The following is a 21445-nucleotide window of genomic DNA, read 5'->3' as shown; positions in this document are numbered from 1 at the left end:
ACTGGTGGGCTTTTATCAGGTATGAGTCAGTCACCAGTCTTTGTACCCCACAATTTCTAGGGGTGATAGGTTACGCTCTCTAGGGGACTCTCTTAAAATTCCCTTTCTCTTGGTTTATGGTGACCAGAAGGTAGTCACCCCCATGGAGGGTGGTTGAAACCCCATAACACTGCAGTTTTATCCAAAGAGATTTTCTGGACTTGTTTTCCTTAAACTCCTGGAGGTCACTGTTGGGCTGAGGGGGTCATAAATCACCAGTTTTTTGTTCGTCCCTCTGTAACTTTAGCATAGAGAGGTTAGTATCTCTTTTTAAAATATGGGAATACTTGCTATTTGTTTTGTCCTTTGTGGGGCTCATTGGAAATGAGTCAGAAAGAGTCCTGCCTTTCTATGCTCGTATAATAATAAAAAACCGCAGCTGCCATATTAACTATTTTCTGTGGGCCAGTGCTAGGCTTCATTCCTCAGGTACCTTATCTCATTTCGTCCATTTTGCAGATAGAAGACAAGCTCAGAGAAGTTCAGTCACTTGCCCAGGGTCACACAACTATTAGTTGGTAGAGCCTAGACTTGACACCGGGTCTATCTGCCTCAAAGTCTATGGCTTTTGATGTGTTGAAATAGTTATAAATGAAATGGTATGAAGCCTGGAATTTGCTTCAGAATAATCCACAAGGGGTTGGGGGAAAGTGGGCCAGGTACAGGTGAAACAAGGTTGGCCCTCAGTTGGTAGCTGCTTAAAGTTGAGTGATGTAGTTCACTATCCTGTAGTCTCCATTTGCATGTGATTTTCCTTTATAAAAGATTTTTGTTTTTGTTTTTTAAGTGTGGGTTCTTAACCACTGTGCTTAAATTAATTCACCATTTTATGGAAAACATTGTAATTCTTTTTTTTTTTTTTTTTAATTTTTTTTTTCAACGTTTATTTATTTTTGGGACAGAGAGAGACAGAGCATGAACGGGGGAGGGGCAGAGAGAGAGGGAGACACAGAATCGGAAACAGGCTCCAGGCTCTGAGCCATCAGCCCAGAGCCCGACGCGGGGCTCGAACTCACGGACCGCGAGATCGTGACCTGGCTGAAGTCGGACGCTTAACCGACTGCGCCACCCAGGCGCCCCGGAAAACATTGTAATTCTTGATCAGACAGTTGTATACACATTTTTTTTTGGCTAATGAAAACATATGTGTGAAATAATCTTTTTTGGTTCTGTGGGTTTGTTTTTTAAAGACTTCATTTAAAAAAAATTTTTTTTTTTTTTTTTTGAAAGAGTGCACATATGCAAGCAGGGGAGGGACAGAGGGAGAGGGAGAGAGTACCTTAAGCCGGCTCTATGCTCAGGGTGGAGCCCAATGCGGGGCTCTCTCAGGACATTGAGATCATGACCTGAGCCCAAATCAAGAGTTGGATGCTTAACTGACTGAGCCACCCAGATGCCCCAAAAGATTTTATTTTTAAGTAATCTTTCCACCCAGCGTGGGGTTTGAACTCACAGCCCTGAGATCAACATCGCATGCTCTACCAACTGAGCCAGCCAGGTGCCCTGGTTCTGTTTTGTTTTTAAGACTATCAGAAACCTACCTTTCTATAAATGTTTGACTTCTGAGGACTCGTAGCCACATGTCAGGCTATAACCCAAGAAACAGCCTTCAGGAGACTAGTTATTGTTGCCACCCAAAAGCTCATTTTGCTTCATATAATTAATAGGCCTATGTATGAGTCATTGTCGGGCTTAATCATCATTTTTTTCAGAAATGACTGCCTTACTTAGCCCTTCTGTAAATAGATATAATAGTACATTCTATGTGAAAGATAAGAAGAACCATAGCACGGGGCTTGGGGCTGTTCTTTTTCTTTAAGGAAAGCAGTTGTCCAAGAAATTGGGGTATGACAAGTATATTGTGTGAATCCCGAGTTCTGATGCAACCTTGAAGATAAATGAGTTTTTAGCATTTGAATTCTCTTTAGCCCAAAGTCTTCTTTTTATTGAGTTGTAACAGTTATCCCCAACTTGAAAACTAAAAGATGAGGGGCGCCTGGGTGGCGCAGTCGGTTAAGCGTCCGACTTCAGCCAGGTCACGATCTCGCGGTCCGGGAGTTCGAGCCCCGCGTCAGGCTCTGGGCTGATGGCTCAGAGCCTGGAGCCTGTTTCCGATTCTGTGTCTCCCTGTCTCTCTGCCCCTCCCCCGTTCATGCTCTGTCTCTCTCTGTCCCAAAAATAAATAAACGTTGAAAAAAAAAAAATTAAAAAAAAAAAAAGAAAACTAAAAGATGAAATCACAAGGATTTTCCCATGTTGACATTTATCTGTATTTAATTTTTATGAGTTCTGTATTATGAAAATTTTATTTTATTACTTTTTTATTTTGAAAGGGAGAGCAAGAGAGTGTGAGTGGGAGAGAGGGGCAGGGGGAGAGAGAGAGCGAATTTTAAGCAGACTCCCTGCTCAGCACAGAGTCTGACAGGTGGCTCGATCCCACGACCCTGAGATCATGGCCTGAGCCAAAATCAAGAGTTGGACACTCAACCAACTGAGCCACTCAGGCACCTGTGTTACAGACATTTTAAAGAATTGTTAGACCTTCTAATGTCACTCCTTAAATACCTGATGTAAAACTAGTTTGCAAGTTATTCAACTATTTGTTGAGCCTTCGCTGTGTCAGGGTGCTCAGCTGAGTCTGGGGGTATGCTTGTGAACAGGGGACATGCAAGTTACGAACTCAGGGAGCTTAAGATTCTCATGGGGGGGGCGTGGAATTATACAACTATCAGGTTTTTAAAAAATTGCATTCGTAATAAGTAGTTCAGAGGAGAAATACATTAGGTGAAAATAATAAAGCCAGGGAAACAGACTTGCCTTTAAGTTGTCATTTAAGACATGTAACCTCCCGAAGAAGGGAGCCTCTACGTTATTTGACTTTTGATTCTCAGTTCTTACTCCATTTTCCTGTCATTTTAAAGTACTTGTTAATTGGCTGATGAGTTCATCTATTAATTTATTCATTCAACAGTTAACTTTGTCGGTACCCACTAAAATGCAATTTATTATGTGTAGAGTAGAGTAACCTGTAAATATAAAGAGCTGCAGAAAGATGAATTAGAACCGTGTACTGTATTTGGGGAGTGTATGCACTCATCAGGGAGCTAAGAAGTCCATCACAACCACAATACATAGTAGATGGTGGTAAGTATGTTATGTGAGGCACAGACAAAATAATTCAAAAAAGGAGAGGTGACGTTTCACTAGGAATCAGAGAAAGATTCACTGAAGGCATGAGATTTGAATTGGGACTTGAAGGGTGAGTGGTACTTAGACATAGCGGGATGGAGGGGAGTGTTCTAAATGCTGTGAGTGAACAGCATCAAGTGTATAGAATAGCGTTTCCTCAGTGACAATTCCGAGCTGATATCTGAGAGTTGGCCTACAGCCTGTGAAATAGTTCCCTTTCCTGGATGAGTTAACTGGCTCACCAGAATGGATTTCTCTAGTTCTTCGTGGTTATCACCTAATTCCCTGCTCCCTATCTAGGTGGAACTTAACTTTGTTTTCTTTCTCTCTTGAGTTGTTGTTGAACTTTTCATTTTCTAGCCAGTTCCCCACTGCAGTTAAAATGTTTCTAAGAGTGGAACAGTCCTAGCGCTTTCAGGAAATTTAAATAGCATGGAACTTGAATAAAATATTGAAGTACCATCTGTGCCTGTTTGTGCTGACCACTTCCATGGCAAAGAAGGAGGGCCTCAGAGCCCTAGGGCACAGGCCCTGCAGCCCGAGTGTGTGAGAGGGAGGACAGGGCTCTGCTGTGCGGTCACGACTCAGCCAGTCCTTGTCCCCTTTCTCTCCTTGGCTTGTCCTGCCATGTGGCACAGCAGATTCCTTTTCCTCTCTTCCTCAGAGCCGAAATCTGTGTTTCCAGTCTCTTAAATTGGCACATTCTTTCTGTTTATCCTTACTGTTTGTCCTTGGAGTATTTGTGGGTTTATACACACGCTCCTATATAGAAGGATATTGTATGTGTGCATAAACATTAAGGTGAAGAAAATAAAATTCCAGTCATCTCCATCGGATTCCTTTTTCCTCTAATAATCCTGTCACTCATTAAGTATTGGTATCACTAGAATTTTATTTTTTTTTAATTTTTTTTTTTCAACGTTTATTTATTTTTGGGACAGAGAGAGACAGAGCATGAATGGGGGAGGGGCAGAGGGAGAGGGAGACACAGAATCGGAAACAGGCTCCAGGCTCTGAGCCCTCAGCCCAGAGCCCGACGCGGGGCTCGAACTCACGGACCGCGAGATCGTGACCTGGCTGAAGTCGGACGCTCAACCGACTGCGCCACCCAGGCGCCCCAGTATCACTAGAATTTTAAAAAGTTGCTCTCATGGTAATTTATGGGTTACATTTATATAAAACATTCTTTGTTCTTATAAAATATTCTGTAGAGGGCAGCATTTCCTGTATGGTTTACAAAGATAATTTGCCTTTTAATTGCCATAGATGATTAAGAGTTTATAGTGATTCTGCTACAAAAAAAAAATCACTTGAAATCTTTGTGTCAGGGTTCTTTGGAAATTTGATTTATATAGTAATGCTTGCTGGTAAGTGTAGCTCAGAATCAGCTATCTCTTAAATATTACTCATATCTAGTCAATTGAAATTTGCATTATATTTCCTATACTATTTAAGGTAAGTTTTATTTCTGCAGTTTTAGAGCTCAACAGTGTCAAAAACTAGGTTAGTTACATGGTTTGATATTATGGCTTAAAATTTTTTTCTATAATTAGTGCCTTTTTAAAATAAATCTAAAGTCAATTTTGAGGGATGCCTGGGTGGCTCAGTTGGTTGAGTGTCCTGATTTTGGTTCAGGTCATGATACCAGGGTTATGGGATTGAGCCCTATGTCGGGCTTCGTGCTAAGCGTGGAGACTGGTTGAGATTCTCTCTCCCCCACTATGCCTCTCCCCCACTCATGGTCTCTCTCTGTCTCTAAAGTAAAATATAATAAAATAAGTCAGTTTTGAGATTTTTTTATTGATCTGAATTTTTTTTTAATATGACTTTATTGTCAAATTGGTTTCCATACAACACCCAGTTCTCCTCCCAACAGGTGCCTTCCTCAATGCCCATCACCCACTTTCTCCTCCCTCCCACCCCACCATCAACCCTCAGTTTATTCTCAGTTTTTAAGAGTCTCTTATGGTTTGGCTCCCTCCCTCTCTAACTCTTTTTCCCCTTCCCCTCCCCCATGATCTTCTGTTAAGTTTCTCAGGATCCACATAAGAGTGAAAACGTATGGCATCTGTCTTTCTCTGTATGACTTATTTCACTTAGCATAACATTCTCCAGTTCCATCCACGTTGCTACAGAAAGCCGTATTTCATTCTTTCTCATTGCCAAGTAGTATTCCATTGTATATATAAACCACAACTTCTTTATCCATTCATCAGTTGATGGACATTTAGGCTCTTTCCATAATTTGGCTATTGTTGAAAGTGCTGCTGTAAACATTGGGGTACAAGTGCCCCTATGCATCAGCACTCCTGTATCCCTTGGGTAAATTCTTAGCAGTGCTATCGCTGGGTCATAGGGTAGATATTGATCTGAACTTTTAAGGAGGTAACTTTAATTTCTTTAAGAGGATAAAGGCAGAAAATTGTATATATTTAAAGACAAATTTGGGAGAACAAAGAAGAAACATTTTATTTGATCCTAATGAATCAAGGTCCTATTGCACAGTAATAGCAACAGGCCTAGATGAGGTTAGTTGAAAAGTACTTCACATGTTGTCTGGAAAACATGGAAGATTTGTATTCTTGCAATTTAGAGTTCTTTAAATAGGAATTAATACTGAAAAATAATGAGCAGGAGACATTTATGCAACATAAATAAATCAAACCCCTTCTCTGTGCAAGGCATCATAACAGAATCAGCTAAGAGTCATAGGAATATATATCACTTGGCCTTAGCTTTTAAGGAGTTTATTATGTAATAGGAATGATAAGACAAAGGTAAGATACAAAATACAAGGATTTACAAGATACAAAAGAGAAAATCCATTAGGAAGATACCTTAAATGAACTCATAGGCCAAATCCAAATCCGTACTGTATATGACCTATGAGCCGAAAATGCTTTTTACATCTTTAGATGTTGAACACGAAATCAAAATAGTGTTTCATGACACACGTAAATTATATGGAATTCAGATTTTAGTGCTCATAAATAAAGCTTTATTGGAATACATTCGTGCTCATTCACTTTATATTGTTTATGGCTACTTTTGGGATATAATGGCAGAGTTGAGCAGTTGAAACATATTATGTGACCTGCTGAGCCAAAATATTTACTCTTCGGCTCTTTACAGAAAAAATGTGCCTACCCTTGCTCTAGATATACATACATACACAGTTGGGAGGAAAGCCTTTCTGAGTGAGCGGAAGTCTTTGGCTGTCTTCCATCCTAAACAGTGGCCAGTGTTGAAGGGAATCATTTCAGCTTTTTCTTGTCCTCCCCAGAGGGTGAGAAGTAGCTGATCTTGCTTGTTCCCATGAGAGTAAGGCCCTCAACACTAGGAAAAGCGAATTGAGATGCCTACTTGTCCAGACGGGTAAGTGAATGACAATGGCGGGACTTAAGACAGTCTGGAGTAATGAGGCCTGTGTGAGCCTGGGACATACGTGCCCCATTTGTAGCCTGTTGTTGCCATGTGGAAAGGTAGCATTGCCAATTTGGGGACTTGAAAAAAAGAATTAGAAAGCAGTGATCTTTAAGATAAAATTTTTCAAAAGTCTCAGTATTAGCAATGAAGTAGAGGTTGTCAATAATACTCTAAGAGCCATAGCATGTCTCAGTGCCCAAGTCAGCCTGTGTGGGCCCCAGGTTTTTCATTTGGACTCCCAAGCATTCCAAGTGCCAGGCTGTTTTTCTCACACCCTCCTGCATCTGCCAGTTTCCAGCTGTGTTGAGGGCTTGTGCCAGATCTCTGCTCTTTCAGTCCCAGCTTGAAGCTGAGTCTCATCCCCGTGGGTTCCAGGAGTAGATTGGAGAAGGATGTGGGAGATAATCTTCATTACCTAAATAGCTATGCCCAGAAACCTTAAAAAACAAAAACAAAAAAACAAGGCCGATCCCTTACCTTTCTTTCCATTTACTTTGTGTTACTCTTGAGAGCCAGAGCCTCGTCAGGATGAAGGGGATGGGTCACAGGATTCTAGTACCACACCTCCCTGTGACCCCCATAGGGTGGGTGCTTTTGAGTAGAAGTGAGGGGAGGGCTTGATAAGGAAGAAGCAAACGGCACAGGCCTAATGATCCTGAATGACCTGTTGTCTTCCTTCCCTTGTCATCTGTAAAGTATTCACACGGTCATTGTCTCATTTCCTTCCCTTAGCAGTTCTCAAGAATGTCCCCCTCTGTTGACACATGTGGAAACAGATTCAGATTAAGTACCAAGCAGCTAAGAAATGACACCAGGAGCAAGCAGACCGGGGCTGCATAACTGTTCCACACGGAACAGGTGAAATTGTTACATCATTTTTACACCAGAGGGAAGTTAGCTAGGACTGCACAAAGATTATTTATGTGTAGCTTTTTTTTTTTTAAGTTTATTTCTATTTGAGAGGGACAGAGACAGTGCAATTGGGGGAGGGGCAGAGAGCTATAGAGAGAGGATCCTAAGCAGGCTCCAAGCTGCCAGTGCATGAGAGAGATCTTGACCTCAGCTGAAACCAAGAGTGGGACACTTAACCGACTAAGCCACCTAGGTGCCCCTATGTGTAGCTTTTTGGTGATCTTTCTTTAGCCTTTTATAGCGTGGGACCAGAATTCTAAGATCTAAATGTCATTATCAAAACTCTGTGTAACCTTTTCATGTGCATTAAACTTACATGTAGATACAGATACCTAACCATTTTTACTAAATTATATTTGTTATACTTGATTAAAATGTAAAGCAGTGTAACTCAGTTCTACCAGCGTGCACCTCATTTAGCAGTAAGCATGCTGTCACTGTAGCACATTGCAGTCTTCCTGAGGTTTGGGAATTCCTCTCTTGAGGTACTCCTCCCTAGGTCGTATCCCCAGAAGGGACTCAAAAGGCTTTTCAGGCTGGGTTTGTTTTTTCTTCCTATGAGCCATTTGCGGAATCCACTTGTCTTTCGTCCTATATGTTCTTTTTGACTTTATGCACAGTTTTAGCTTTCCTAGTTCTAAACTAAATTAAATCCATAGAATGAGTCAGAACTGTGACTATTAGGTAGTATCTATTGGAAAAATAAAGTCTCATAGTGTGAATAGTCAACAACAAGAATTTATTTGAAATCGAACTACCAGGCATTGAGATAAATGCTGTACTCATAAGGTGCAACAGTTGACGTTTTGCCCGCAGAATTACAAAATTTTAGATTCTTCTTATTTTTTTTTAAAGGTTTAGATTTAAAAGCAACTGTTTCCAGAGCTTTTTTCCATGAATCTTCAGCTTTTTAACCTTTTCTACCTTTGTAGAAAGGTTTTTTTTTTTTTAATGTTCTATCTTAAATTTGGATGCCCAGTTCTTAATTTCAGAAGAAATTAGAAATTAGTCATGCCTCCATTATGCAATTTTGATGACATCCTGCTATGTATTTCTAGACTGAAGCAACCACTATTTTGACAGGTGACAAGGAAAATGGAGTTAATGTCAAGGCTGTCCTTTCAAACCAGCAAACCTTGTAGGAATTGTTAGAGCAGAAAAGGCAAAAGGCAGCCTTGGGTTAAATCTATTACTTGAACTTTTGATGGTACAGTGATACGAGGAAGTTGGTACAACTGCGTTCTTTCTTGTCAGGGAATAGACATAATAAGGGAAGGCACAGATAAACTGTATATCTCACATGTGTTGTGACTTAATAACATAAATCCATAGATCACATACAGGTTTGACAACTAGACACTGACTGAGCAGTTTGGCCAGATGTTTCTAAACTTGGGCTTTATGTACTCCAGACCACATTAACAACTAGCCTTACTGAACAGACTCCTACAGTTTGTCAGACACTGTGCTAGCCCAGGGAAGAAAGGTGAGGAGGTGCCATGTTTCTTTTGCCGTCCAGGAGTTCACCACACCAGGTGATAAATACTGACACGGTATTTATTGCATATGGTGGCTGGGAGGCAGAAGTACTTATTTTCAACTCCTGACTTACTTTCAAATCCTACAGTTGCTTCCTAACTGTCATCTTGGCCAGCTCCATGTCCTTGAGCCTCACTTTTCTTTATGAAGTGAGGAAGGAAGTACCTAATTGGAAGGGTTAAATGATGTAATGTGTGGAAAGTACTCGGTGTAGAGCAGGTAGGTAGCTACTAACTCCCATATTAGATGTGCCAGCCATCTGGCACCAACCTGAGGGAGTGTTGGAATCCTATTCCTAGAAGTACTGCCTGATTTGAGACTTGACGGTGAATTGGGGTCGCACTTGGGATTGTTTTCCCCAGGCAAAAGAAGTATCTACAAAGTGTTTGTTTGCTTTGTGTTAATTTTGTTTGTGGCTATAATAACAATACATGTAATTCTAAGAACTAACAATGTTTAAAAAATTGGCACAGGATTATAAATTGTGCTCAAAATAGTAACTCTTACTGCTTCATACGTGTTTCTTATTACAACTCCCAAATGCAAGAGCCTAAATAGCTATATGCAGAATTTGAGAATAAAAAAAAAAAAAAAAAACCCCGATAAAATGGATTGAAAAGCTTTCTTAAAGCTGAATTTAATGTATGTTTGTGTTAATTGTTAGGGACTTGGCTTTAAGCTACTTCCTAACAGGGCCTGGTATTGAAGCAAATTACCACACTTTGATTCTCTTAATTTTGATTAATTTGACACATTTACCCTATCATCCCTTTTTATGGTTAATAATCTATGAAAATTAATGTTAGAAGTAATTCATAAGTTATCCCTCCTGATAATGTGGTCTCATCAAAATCCCAGCAATCTAACTGATATCTACTAAGTTGTGCATTTTAAGATGATAGCAATGTTGGCTTTTATTTTGAGATAATTTTATAAATAAATACCAAGCAGTGTTTCCCTTCAAGTATTCCCAGTAACCACCTCTTTTTCCTTTACTCTGATTGGCCTCTTGTGTAGCTCAAAACTCTAAAGGGTGGAACTAGATACTCAGAAAACAGCAGCCATATAGTAGCTATAATGTATCAGTAGTTGAAAAGAAATTTAGGTCTTACTATATCGAGTTAGCAATTGATAGTTTTTTCTTTTGCTGACTTTTAGCCAGAAAAAAAAAAAAAAATCCACTATTCTGATAATCTTTTAGTGATGGGAGCCCTGTCTTTTAAGTGCTTACAACCATGAGCTGGTCTGTCAGTAAGACATTATTGCCAAACCTGATCTATTAATAGGGAGATTTCAAGTAGCCAGTGTCTTCTAGTTTAGAATAGCTTAGTCTTGTTTCTCTTTTAAGATCTATAAACCTGAAATGCCACATATGTCAGAACAGGAAAACACTGCTCTTAGTTTACCTACTGTTTAAAGGAAAGCTGGAGAATGAGTAGCCAGAGAATGTGTTAAATACTGTTCACTGCCCACCTGCTTGTTGACTGGCATCCCTGTTTTCTTTATGTTTCTCTTTGTTGCTATTGTGCATTTTTCCTGAGGTAAAACGTTCATGGCCCTTGTCATTTATAATACCAGGATACTGATTTTAAACTGCCTTCACAAATGAACAAGAGATCTTGGTCCCAGAAGCCTTTCTTCCATGGTTACTGTTGGCTTAAGGAAAGACCACGTCTATCTGGAGAATCCCTAACTCTCTGGAGATACAACATCTTGGAGAGGCCTGTTGGGCCATTGCTGTAGTGACAGTAGTTACTGTGGTTACTGTGCAAAGCACCTTCTTTTTTTTCCTGCTTTGGACCAGGCAGTGAACTAGCTGAAAATGGTCAATTTTCTCCAGTCCCGTTCAGCAGAAAAAATGTTCTCAGACTGAGGCCTGAGAAGTTTTTTTATACCTGTATGCTATGTGATGAGCCCACAAGTGGATGAAGCCCCTCAGGAGCCAGGTACTTTGAGTCCCTGAAGGCTTCTGGCCACTGGTCCTGTCACAGCTTGGAGCAAGGCCAGTTTTTTTCTTTGCTGGTAGCTATTAGATAAGTGGTTGACAACCTGAGAGAAAGAGCAGTCAATACAACAGAGACAGAAAAACCTGCAAGCTTCCTGAATCTCTTGGCTGTGTGGCTGTAGTCTGTGGTGGTTTAGTGGGAACAAAAGAGATCAAGTATGACCTTGGGGTAACAATACACATTGTTGGGGAGAGGATAATTTAAATGTACTTATTGTTCTAGATTGTCAACTGCCAGTAGCCCAGTTCTCTTTCACCTTTTTTTGTCACACAGCTTACCGTGAAAATACTTTGAATGAGACCCGCAGTGACAACACAGCTTTTGGGGAACGCACAACTTTTCTTTTCAAAACTGCCTTGCATGTGATTTTCTAAAATTACCTGATCTAAATGTTGCCTCTCTGTGGTTCAAAACTACAACTTAAAGAAAATTTAAATATGAATTAAAACTTTTTAGCATTCTTGCCACTATTTCAAGGGTTGGCTGTGTGGCCAAATGTGTCTAACTTTTTGTTAAATAAATGTTTATTGTGGAGAAGCTTGAAAACAGGGGAAAGTTTAAAGCAGCAGCAACAACTGTAATCCCACATGTCAAACAGTGGTGGGCACACACAGGCACTTAGATATGTTCAGTGAATGTAGAGACAAACTGTAATATTATTCAAGTGTATATATGTTTAAGGGTTTTTTTCTATGTGTATTTGCCTTTGTTTTTTTTAAAGAAAGTAGGGATTAAAACATGCAAGTAAAATGTAACTTCTCTTTAAAAAAAAAAAAAGATTATTTTTGACATTTCTTGTATTATTCTTCTTCTGCGATAATGAAGATGTGAATTTGCCCATGGCCCTTAGCAGGGGGGCAACCTTACTTTAGGCATGTCTGCTAACGGAAGCTATACAATTTCATTAGGGGAGTGGTTGCTATGGATTTTCATTAAACACATGACCTTACTTCCATACCCTTCTTAGTAAAAATCCTTGGAGTCAGGCCTCTTATCCTTGCACAGCTGTGTTTAGGCCTGCGCACCTCATCCTTAGGACACCTGTCTCCCCATCTCTGGTTACACTCTTCTTCCCAACTCACCTGCCTACTCTCCCCATTTCCCATCTGCTCCAGTCTAATGATCTTTTCTTGTTGTTCCCTGAATCTACCCCATTTTACATCTCCTTTCTGCTCCATTTCACACCATCCTTCAAGCCAGTGCATCTCCCATTTTTCCCATTTTTCTTCACTCGCTGAATTATTTACTGTGAGGTCTTCCTCCAAATCCTGATTTTTTCTTTTTTAAGTTTACTTATTTTCAGAGAGAGAGAACACAAGTGGGGGAGAAACAGAGGGGGGGTTAGAGAGAGAATCTCAAGAAGGCTCTGCACTGTCAGCACAGAGCCTGATACGGGGCTCCAACTCACAAACCATGAGATCATGACTTGAGCCAAAATCAAGAGTTGGTCTCTTAACCTACTGAGCCACCCAGACGCTGTCTCCGCCTCCTCCCCCACCCAGATCCTGCACTTTCTATTAATTGGCTTGACAGTATGCTGGGGTGTCATACTGAAGAAGGGCTTTTGTAAGTTTAAAGTAAATACTTTATCGTTTCTGATTTCGGGGTGTGTGTGTGTGTCTGTTTTTGGTAAAGATACATGGTTAACTTTTTAAAACTTTCAGTTGGTAGTTATAAAAGTAAACTCCTTCTCCCTGGACCCCTGCTCCCCATAAAAGAGAAAGAAAGTAAGAAATTGGCATATGCTTACCCTGACATTTTCTTCTCTGTGGCAATTAAAACTGTTCGAGAAATCCTTAGACTTTAGGGGCGCCTGGGTGCCTCAGTCATTTTAGCCTCTGACTCTTGATTTCAGCTTAGGTCACGATCTCCTGGTTCGTGGGATCAAGCCCTTCATGGAGCTCTGTACTTAGAGTGGAGCCTGCTTAAGATTCTCTCTCTGCCCTTCCCCCTTCATGTTCTCTCTCTCTCTCTCTCTCTCTCTCTCTCACAAACATTAAAACACATTCTTATTAGTTCTCTCTTGATTTTTTTTCTTCTTGGGTTAATGTGGCTAACTTGGTTTCATCACTTCTGTGAGTTTTGATTGTATTTCGTGCCTCCTGTCATCAAACTGTGCATACGGCATTACATAGGCATGTAATGAAAATAGGCCTGCCGTGGGGGGATTCACATGAGTCATTTGATATAGTTAATCTGGGCCACTCTGATATATCACAGTTCTGGCCGTGACTTAGCCAAATATAGTTTTAGGCCTTCAAAGTATTTGCTTCTCTTACCCAGTTGAGCATTGGGGTTTTTATTGGCATTCTTCCCATCTGCACGTGAGGAAGCCACATAGTTAAAATTTTTGAATAAGTGACGGCTCCTGCTTTGAACGTACTATTTAACTCCTGAGTAATAAAAGTGTGCTGTAGACGGAGTGGGCCACGAACGTATGGGTAGTGTAGCACGGTGGCTCGCTGCAAGCTGATGAGTTCAGAATTTGGATCCTGTGAATACCTTATCAACCTTGAGCCTCAGGTTCTGCTTCTGTGAAATGAGCAGGGGGACTGTGGGGAGAATCATCTCTTTCTTTTCCACATTCCTTTGCAGGGTTCAGTAAAGAGCTCTGAAGACTAGGAAGTGAGCCGAGGCTCCCTGAAGGGTGAAGTCTTAATGCCAGGCCGTGAAGGCAGGCTGAGATGTTATTCATTGGAGTGGATTAGAAAAGGCATGGCAGGTGTGGGAGCCAGTTGAGCACAGGGCTTTGAAAGCATGTACAGAGAGGGGACTTGAGGAAAGCAGTGCATAAAAAAGTGTGTCAGAGGTCTAGAAGGACAGTCTGGAATGCAAGGGAGGAGGAGGAAGATATTATAATCCAGGCATGAGGTGTTGAGAGTACAGGTGAGGATAATTGCCCAGGGAGTTGTGGGGAAAGGGCAGCTACAAGGGCATATCCAGGAAGAATCCTCAGGGCTGGTGTGTGGTACTGTGGATGAGAGGAATTGCAAGGGTGTAAGGCAAGCGAGAACTGTGTCTGTCATTCATTCATTCATTCATTCATTCATTCATTCATTCTTAAGATACTGAAATTGACAGCCTGCTGCTCCAAGGTTCTGTTCTAGGTATTGGGGACTAATCCCTAAATAAAACAGAAGTCCGTGCTCTTTTGAAGTGCATTTTCTAGTGTTAATTGTGTTAAAATTTTAGTGGCAGCAATTTTGGCACCTTGAGATGTCATTATCTAGCTCATGATTCTTTTATCCTGTCTAAAAGTCAACTGGGAAATGTCGATGAAAGCATATCCAATATCTTCAGGAAATCAATAGACAGTATTTTTATGTTTCAGGACTGTAAAGATACGAATGGAACTGTTAAACTGAAAATGCTGTATTTTACTGATCAAAGGAGGTGGGGCTACTATACATTTAGTAATTTGCCTCATAGTTTATACATTTCAGGGAATGTCATGAAGTTGGGACACCTAGGGACTTGTTGAGTTGTCAAAGGTTCCTTTGGTAAGCTTTTGGTGGCATTAAAATTAGGTTCATTCACTAACCAGGAGGAAGTAATTAGATTGAACAAGACTTTAGTACTTGATGGCTTTTTTCCAAGAGATTTTGTCAGCTTATTTTTGAATGAGTGCTGTGATATTTTAGTTTTCAGCCTCAATTTTCCTCAGTTCTTTAAGGTGAAAAAATTTTAAGCTAATACCAGATAACTCCTTGACAAAAAATGTTGACATAAGAAATAAAGAGGCTTAAAAAACAGAATATAATTTTTCATGGTGTTTTGAAAGCTTGAATTAGAAGAACATTTTATAATTAAAACTATGGTGCATTTAAATATTCATTTAGTTTGGAGAACTTTCCTTGTACCTAGTTGTATTTCATAGTGTTTTTATGGTAACCACAGTTAATCTGCTATAGAAATAGAGCATAAGAATTACTCATAATTCTTTTTTTTAATGTTTGTTTATTTTTGAGAGAAAAAGACAGAGAGAGAGAGGGCAGGGGGAGAGACAGAGGTTGAGAGGAGGATGGGCAGAGAGAGGGAGACACAGAATCCTAAGCAGGCTCCAGGCTCTGAGCTGTCAGCACAGAGCCTGATGTGGGGCTCTTAATCCCTCTTTCTCAGTTTGTAGCATGCACCTTGAAAGAGCACCTACTTTTCAGGAGAGAGAGAGAGAGAGAGAGAGAATCCCAAGCAGGATCTACACTGTCCGCACAGAGCCCCATGTGGAGCTTGAACTCACAAACCGTAAGATCATGACCTGAGCCCAAGTTGGATGCTTGACCAACTGAGCTGAGCCCCCCTCCCCCCCAGGTGCTCCTACTCATAATTCTTAATGAAGGAAATAAAGAGCTTTGGGCTTTATAGTACTGATAAGATTTTATGCAATAAAGGAGTGTTAAAAATATTCTAGAAACATGGTTAAGTTTCTTAACTGATATATGTGTGTTACCTTGCAGTATCTGATTTTCTCAGTTTAAGATAATCAAATGTTTTTTTCTTATGAATGACTTGATTTTTTAAAAATTTCCTTTAGGTAAAAGTGCAGTTTTAAAATGTCTACTGGATGTTCACAAAATTTTTCAGGAAAATGACCCAGCTTACATTCTGAATGATCTCTACATCTCAGACTACTGTGTGTGGATTCAGAAAGCCAAGTAAGTTTTGAGTTACTTACGAATTTTACATGCCCCCATTTCTGGAATACCTCCTGACCCAGGAGGAAGAAAATGAAATAGCCTGGGAGACAAGTTGTAATGAAAAAGAATACCCCATCTAGATACCAAATGCTTTAAAAAGTGACTAGATCAACATGGGGAGCTTGGCGAATTGGCTTTGGGAAAGGTACAGATGGTAAAAATTTTACTGGAAAACGTGGTTATAGCCTAGAAAGTAGATGTGAGAACAGACAGTTCTGATTGGTTGTGGCTATGCTATTGACTGTCCAATATGAAATCTCAAGATTTCATACGTGGGTGTCCAGACTTGTGTCTTTGGTGTACTCACAGTAGGCTGTGAGTGTGTGTGTATGCATGTGGGGGCACCTTGTGCAAACTCCATTAAGACACCAGCCTAATCAGCCGTCATCCTGGTGAGAGTTGTGCACTCATTGGCGAACCACTGGCTTACAGAATCTGTTACACAGAGTATAAAAAGTACAACCTTGGGGGCGCCTGGGTGGCGCAGTCGGTTAAGCGTCCGACTTCCTTCAGCCAGGTCACGATCTCGCGGTCCGTGAGTTCGAGCCCCGCGTCGGGCTCTGGGCTGATGGCTCAGAGCCTGGAGCCTGCTTCCATTTCTGTGTCTCCCTCTCTCTCTGCCCCTCCCCCGTTCATGCTCTGTCTCTCTCTGTCTCAAAAATGAATAAAACATTAAAAAAAAAAAATTAAAAAAAAAAAAAGTACAACCTTCAATGCTTCATGTGATGATTCTTGGTAACACAGGTATCTACAGGTCTGAACTCTCACAAATAGGCTCCTTGCACGTGGTATGTAAGATTTAAAAAAAGCGTTTACCATTTCCTCCCTCAGAGAGGGAGTTTAATAAGTTTATTAAGTTTAAAAGGAGGTGAGCTTTTAGGGTGCCTGGGTGGCTCATTTGGTTAGGCATCCAACTCTTGACTTCGGCTCAGGTCATGATCTCACGGTTCATGAGTTTGAGCCCTGCATCTGGCTCACTGCTGTCAGTGCAGAGCCCACTTTGGATCCTCTGTTTCCTGTCTCTCACTGCCCCTCCCCTACTTGCTTCCTGTCTCTGTCTTAAATAAAAATAAACTTAAAAACTGAATTTTCTCTTGTGAAGAGGTTCAACAGACATATGCAAATTAACCATTTCAGTAGCAGGAGACGATTAACTGAGAGCATACAAACAGAGCTGTTGATGAGAACGCTTCTTACGGGTTATGGGGAATGGTGGCACAGTATCACTCGTGACTTAGAAGAAAAACAGCCACGATAGTTGTACTGTTGCTGTGATTGGTAAATGAGTGCTTTAGCATGCCTTTAATGCCTGTTTTGAGTGAGCCATTATATAGAATTCACTTTCGGCCTCTGTTCACGGGGAAGCAGCCCGTGAGTGAGATGCCGAGTGAGATGAGAAAACCTTGTGGCCATACCTGTGGTCGGGAAGAGCTGACGGTCTGCTCAGCATAACGCCTAATACCATACAGCAGGTGGTGGTGGGGTCTGTGGTGGAAATCTCAATGGCTCCAGATGGAGAATTGCATCTTTGACCCCTGAGGTCATCATGGCGTGTCATCACTCCCGTTTGATCCTCCTGCTAATTGAGCTTGTCAGGTACCCTGCTGCCATTTCCTGTTGTTTTCATAATAAAATTAAATTGAAATAGTCTATTTGTGTGGGTTTAGATTTTTCTTGTTCCCTTCAGGGTGAGGATTTTATAAACATGCAGTGAGCACTGAGGTTTGTTGTGAGGATCCCATTTCTAGGAGTGCCTCCTTTCTCTATGGCATTCCTCATTAACTAGAGAAAAGATTGTGTTCCATTAAAGTAGAAGGGCATGTGCCCCTGTGTGCATGTGGGGATTACCACACCTCCTTGCGCTTAAAAAATCCTTTTTCCCTTGGTTTTAAGTTGCAGGAAATGAAATGAAATTCTTATCTTCCTAATAATTGTTATGATAATACTAATTTTTTCAAAGAGATAATGGATTGGGAAGTGAGACAGGAGAGGGATACCAGCAGGAGCTCTTCAAATTACTTTTTTTTTTTTTTAATGTTTATTTATTTTGAGAGAGGGGGGGACAGACAGCCAAGCAAACAGAGAATCTCAAGCAGGCCCTGAACTGACAGCACGGAGCCCAACGTGGGGCTTGAACCCATGAACCTTGAGATCATGAACTGAGCCAAAATCAAGAGTCTGATGCTAATTGACTGAGCCACCCAGGTGCCCCTCTTCAGATTACTTTGGAAAAGAATTTTTTTATTATTATTTATTTATTATTTGAGAGATAGAGTGTGAATGGGGGAGGGGCAAAGACAGAGGGAGACACAGAATCCGAAGCAGACTCCAGGTTCTGGGTGGTCAGCACAGAGCCCGATGCAGTGCTCGAACTCTCGGATCGTGAGATTGTGACCTGAGCCGAAGTCTGATGTTGAACCAACTGAGCCACCCAGGCACCCTGGAAAAATTTTTTGGACTTGACCAATTTGACCATAACTTTCCTTTCCCTAAACAGGTTGTATTGGTTTCACTTTGTGTGTTACATTTTAACTCTAGTTGAATCTGGCTATTTTTTTTCTTTCTCTTGAAATAATACATTTGTTCATTTACCTGATTTGTATTCAGTTTTCTGATTTAATCCTTAATTTTTCAAGCGTAACATAATTGAGGTTCCATGGTCATCTTTACCCTGAACTGTCTTGGCTCTAAATCATTTATACTATAGTGAATGTTCATGATTTCCATAACTAATTTCTTCCTCACCATTCATCTTCTGGTTTATTTCTTTCCCATAGGGTTTATCAGTGAGATCTTGCACCCTATTTTTATGTTTTAAAATAGTTCTGTATTTTCTTTAATTTCTATTCGATGATTTTGATTATAAAGACTGAAATTTTATTTACAATATCAGACAAGTGCTAAATTCTAATGAACACAAAGAACAGCATTTCATTTTTATAGTCTGACATTCACTTTGGCAAAAACTTGTTGGAATTAGGTTGCGAAGTCATTCTTATATTCAATTAATGAAGTTAGGATAACAGTTATCCTGCATTTTGCTTTATACTGTGTAGTTCTTTTTCCTTGTGATGCCTGTGTCTTGTAGAGCATATTTGCAGATTTTCAAAACTGAAGGTCCTATATTCTTATTCTGGGTTAAAGTCTGCAAATTATTTTTCTGAAAAGGAACACCCCCTGCCATCCTTCACCGTAAGCGTCATTGGAAGTTTCGAGAATGGTGGTCACTGCAGCAAATGCTCCCTGGGTGGCAGCATGAGGAAGTGATTTGCTTGAAGTCATGTAGCATCTCTGAGATAGGTGTGCAATAGTGTCAGAGTTTCTGGATCTGGATTTCATGTTTTCCCACCTGTGCCTCCTAGATAACCAGTTTGTCTTTACCCATGGCATGTGAGGGGAAAATGCCAGAAGACACAAGTTCTCCATTTAGAGAGCTTTTTCTATTGGAAGAGGAGTTAATGACTCACTCATCTTCCTCCTAGATGTTCCCATAGCTTTTGGTTTAAGATCATGTAGGCATATTTCACGCCTGCCTCATTTTGTAGTAATTGTAGTGCTTATCTCTTTCCCCTTCTACAATTTTAAAGTCCATGTGAATGAACATCTCTCTGGGCCTGTCAAAGTCCTTGGGAGCACAGTAGGTTTTTGTTGAATTGAATGGTACTCAGTACAGCCAGTTACATGAGCATTTTTCATCGTTTAAAAAAAAAAGAAAAAAAGCACAGCACTCTAAAAACTATGCATTGGCTCTTATTTTAATTGACATTTCCAGCCCAGCTACATTCAGTGGATTTTGCCCTTCCTTGATTTCTTTCCTGGTGGGCTTCCTTAGCAGTAGCAGGGATTGTTCTGACCCTCTGAGAGTTTACACCCTTTTGTATAAATGTGGCTAGAAAAGCATGAGCTGTAGTGTATGTGCCAGTTCTTTCTTTTCATTGGCGGCAATGCTTGAGCAAGTCACTTTCGTCAGTTTATCTAATGCAGCCAATGTTAGTATTTTAGTATTTCCTCTATTTTCCAGTGCATTTTTAAACCATTGGAAGTAATAGTGCACATGTCATTTTGTAATTTGTTTTCTCTTTATAATAGTACCCTATGAGTAATTTTCCTTTACCACATAATATCCATAGCATAGTATGTTTTTTAAACAATTTGTTTCTCATTGTAAAAGGAGTATGCGCCCACTGAAGAAAATGTGATAGTGCATGGTTTTAATGCGTGGTGTATTTTGAAATACAGGGGGTCAAGTAGGGTATTATTTTGTTGTTGCTATGTGGAGAAATTTTGGTTGCTTCTTTTTAAAAAACTGAAATTAAAATCTAAAATCTTGGGTGTCTTTCAGTCTCAGTTTGAGCTAGTCACGAAGGTCTTAAATCATACTTTTTCTAACATAGTTTTTTTAAGGTAGTTGGTTATGGAGAAAAGAAGAAAAACATCTTTGAGGAAATGAACCACTTTGCGTCGAACTGATAGTTTACTCTGCTTTATACACTTGGTGCATTTATTTTTTTCACTTCTTTTTAGCATACTTTGCCCACCAGATCTTACTTTGTAGCCCTTTGGACACTAATGTGGAAAGTTTTTAGAGGGAAACTGTTCTACCACTGAATCATTGTATCTTATTTGATAAATCCTGGACCTCAGTTTCCTCAGTTGTAAATGAACATAAGCCATTTCAGTCCTGAAATCTTAAAATTCTAGAAAACTTAGGACCTCATCATTGCTTTATACTGTTTCACCTGCTTCCTCTGTGTATGTGCTTTGGTAGGGGATAGGTTATGCTCCTGAGAATAGCACAGATCTCGTCCTTTTGGCTCTCTCTTATTCTTGGTTCACCTGTCAAAAGTCACAGGCATGGGGGTAACTCAAATGCCAAGGTAGAACGTTAACATTGAGTGTAAAAGTGGAATTACTTATTTTTTCAGCCACTAATTGTTGAGCCTTACTATATGCTAGGTCCTGAGGTGGGCGATGGGGATACTGTGGTGAACGAGAGGCACACCATCTTAAAGCTGATCTTGTAGTGGGGAGTACAGATGTAAGGGGAACACAGTGCTGTAGCCTGATAGCAGCTGTAGTGGGGAAGCATGGATGCTGTGGAAGCACTTAGGAAGCCACATGTTTAGCCTTGGAATAGAGGAAACAGCTTCTAGAAGGAACAGTTGAAGCTGGGAGCTGAAAGACGAGTAAGAGTTGGTCAGATGCAGCCGGGGAAGCTGGGGCAAAAAGTATTTCAGACAGTAGGGACAGAAGAATATGATTCTTTTAGAGAGCTCAAAAGCTCAGTATGGATGGATCACAGTATAGGCATGAGAGGGAAGAAATGAGGCCAAGGAGTTCATGTGGAGCCTTGGCCACTTGAAGATGCCTGGGAGAGTACGGGGTGACTGAAGAGGTTAAGCCATACAGTGTCTGGGTGAGTGATGTGATGAGATTCAGATTCTGGGAAGAGCCATCAGGTCCCCTTCCAGGGAATGAACTGAGTGGGAGAGAGCTCAGACTTAAGACTGAAGTCCTCATCAGGATGTGGGTGATGCTGGCAAAAGGTGTGGACTAAGCCAGGGGAGTGAGCAGGGAAGGAGACTGGTGGTCATATTTGAGAGGTGGATGAGCCAGGACTTAGTAATGATGGGATGTGAG

At 40.6% G+C, this 21445-nt stretch overlaps 1 protein-coding gene across 1 annotated transcript in view; it reads left to right on the top strand.

Annotated features, from left to right (window-relative positions):
* The window catches only part of SHQ1 (SHQ1, H/ACA ribonucleoprotein assembly factor), a 101958-nt gene that overhangs the window by 42351 nt on the left and 38162 nt on the right, over nucleotides 1–21445 (top strand). Inside the window, exon 10 of the mRNA XM_045493562.1 lies at nucleotides 15643–15763. Coding sequence (XP_045349518.1) covers nucleotides 15643–15763 — 121 coding nt within the window. The remainder of the gene's footprint in view (nucleotides 1–15642; nucleotides 15764–21445) is intronic.

The sequence above is a fragment of the Leopardus geoffroyi genome, chromosome A2, assembly GCF_018350155.1.
Source record: "Leopardus geoffroyi isolate Oge1 chromosome A2, O.geoffroyi_Oge1_pat1.0, whole genome shotgun sequence".
In the NCBI taxonomy this organism is placed as follows: Eukaryota; Metazoa; Chordata; class Mammalia; order Carnivora; family Felidae; genus Leopardus; species Leopardus geoffroyi.
The sequence above is the reverse complement of the archived record's forward strand: the minus strand, read 5'-3'. Positions and strand labels throughout refer to the sequence as shown.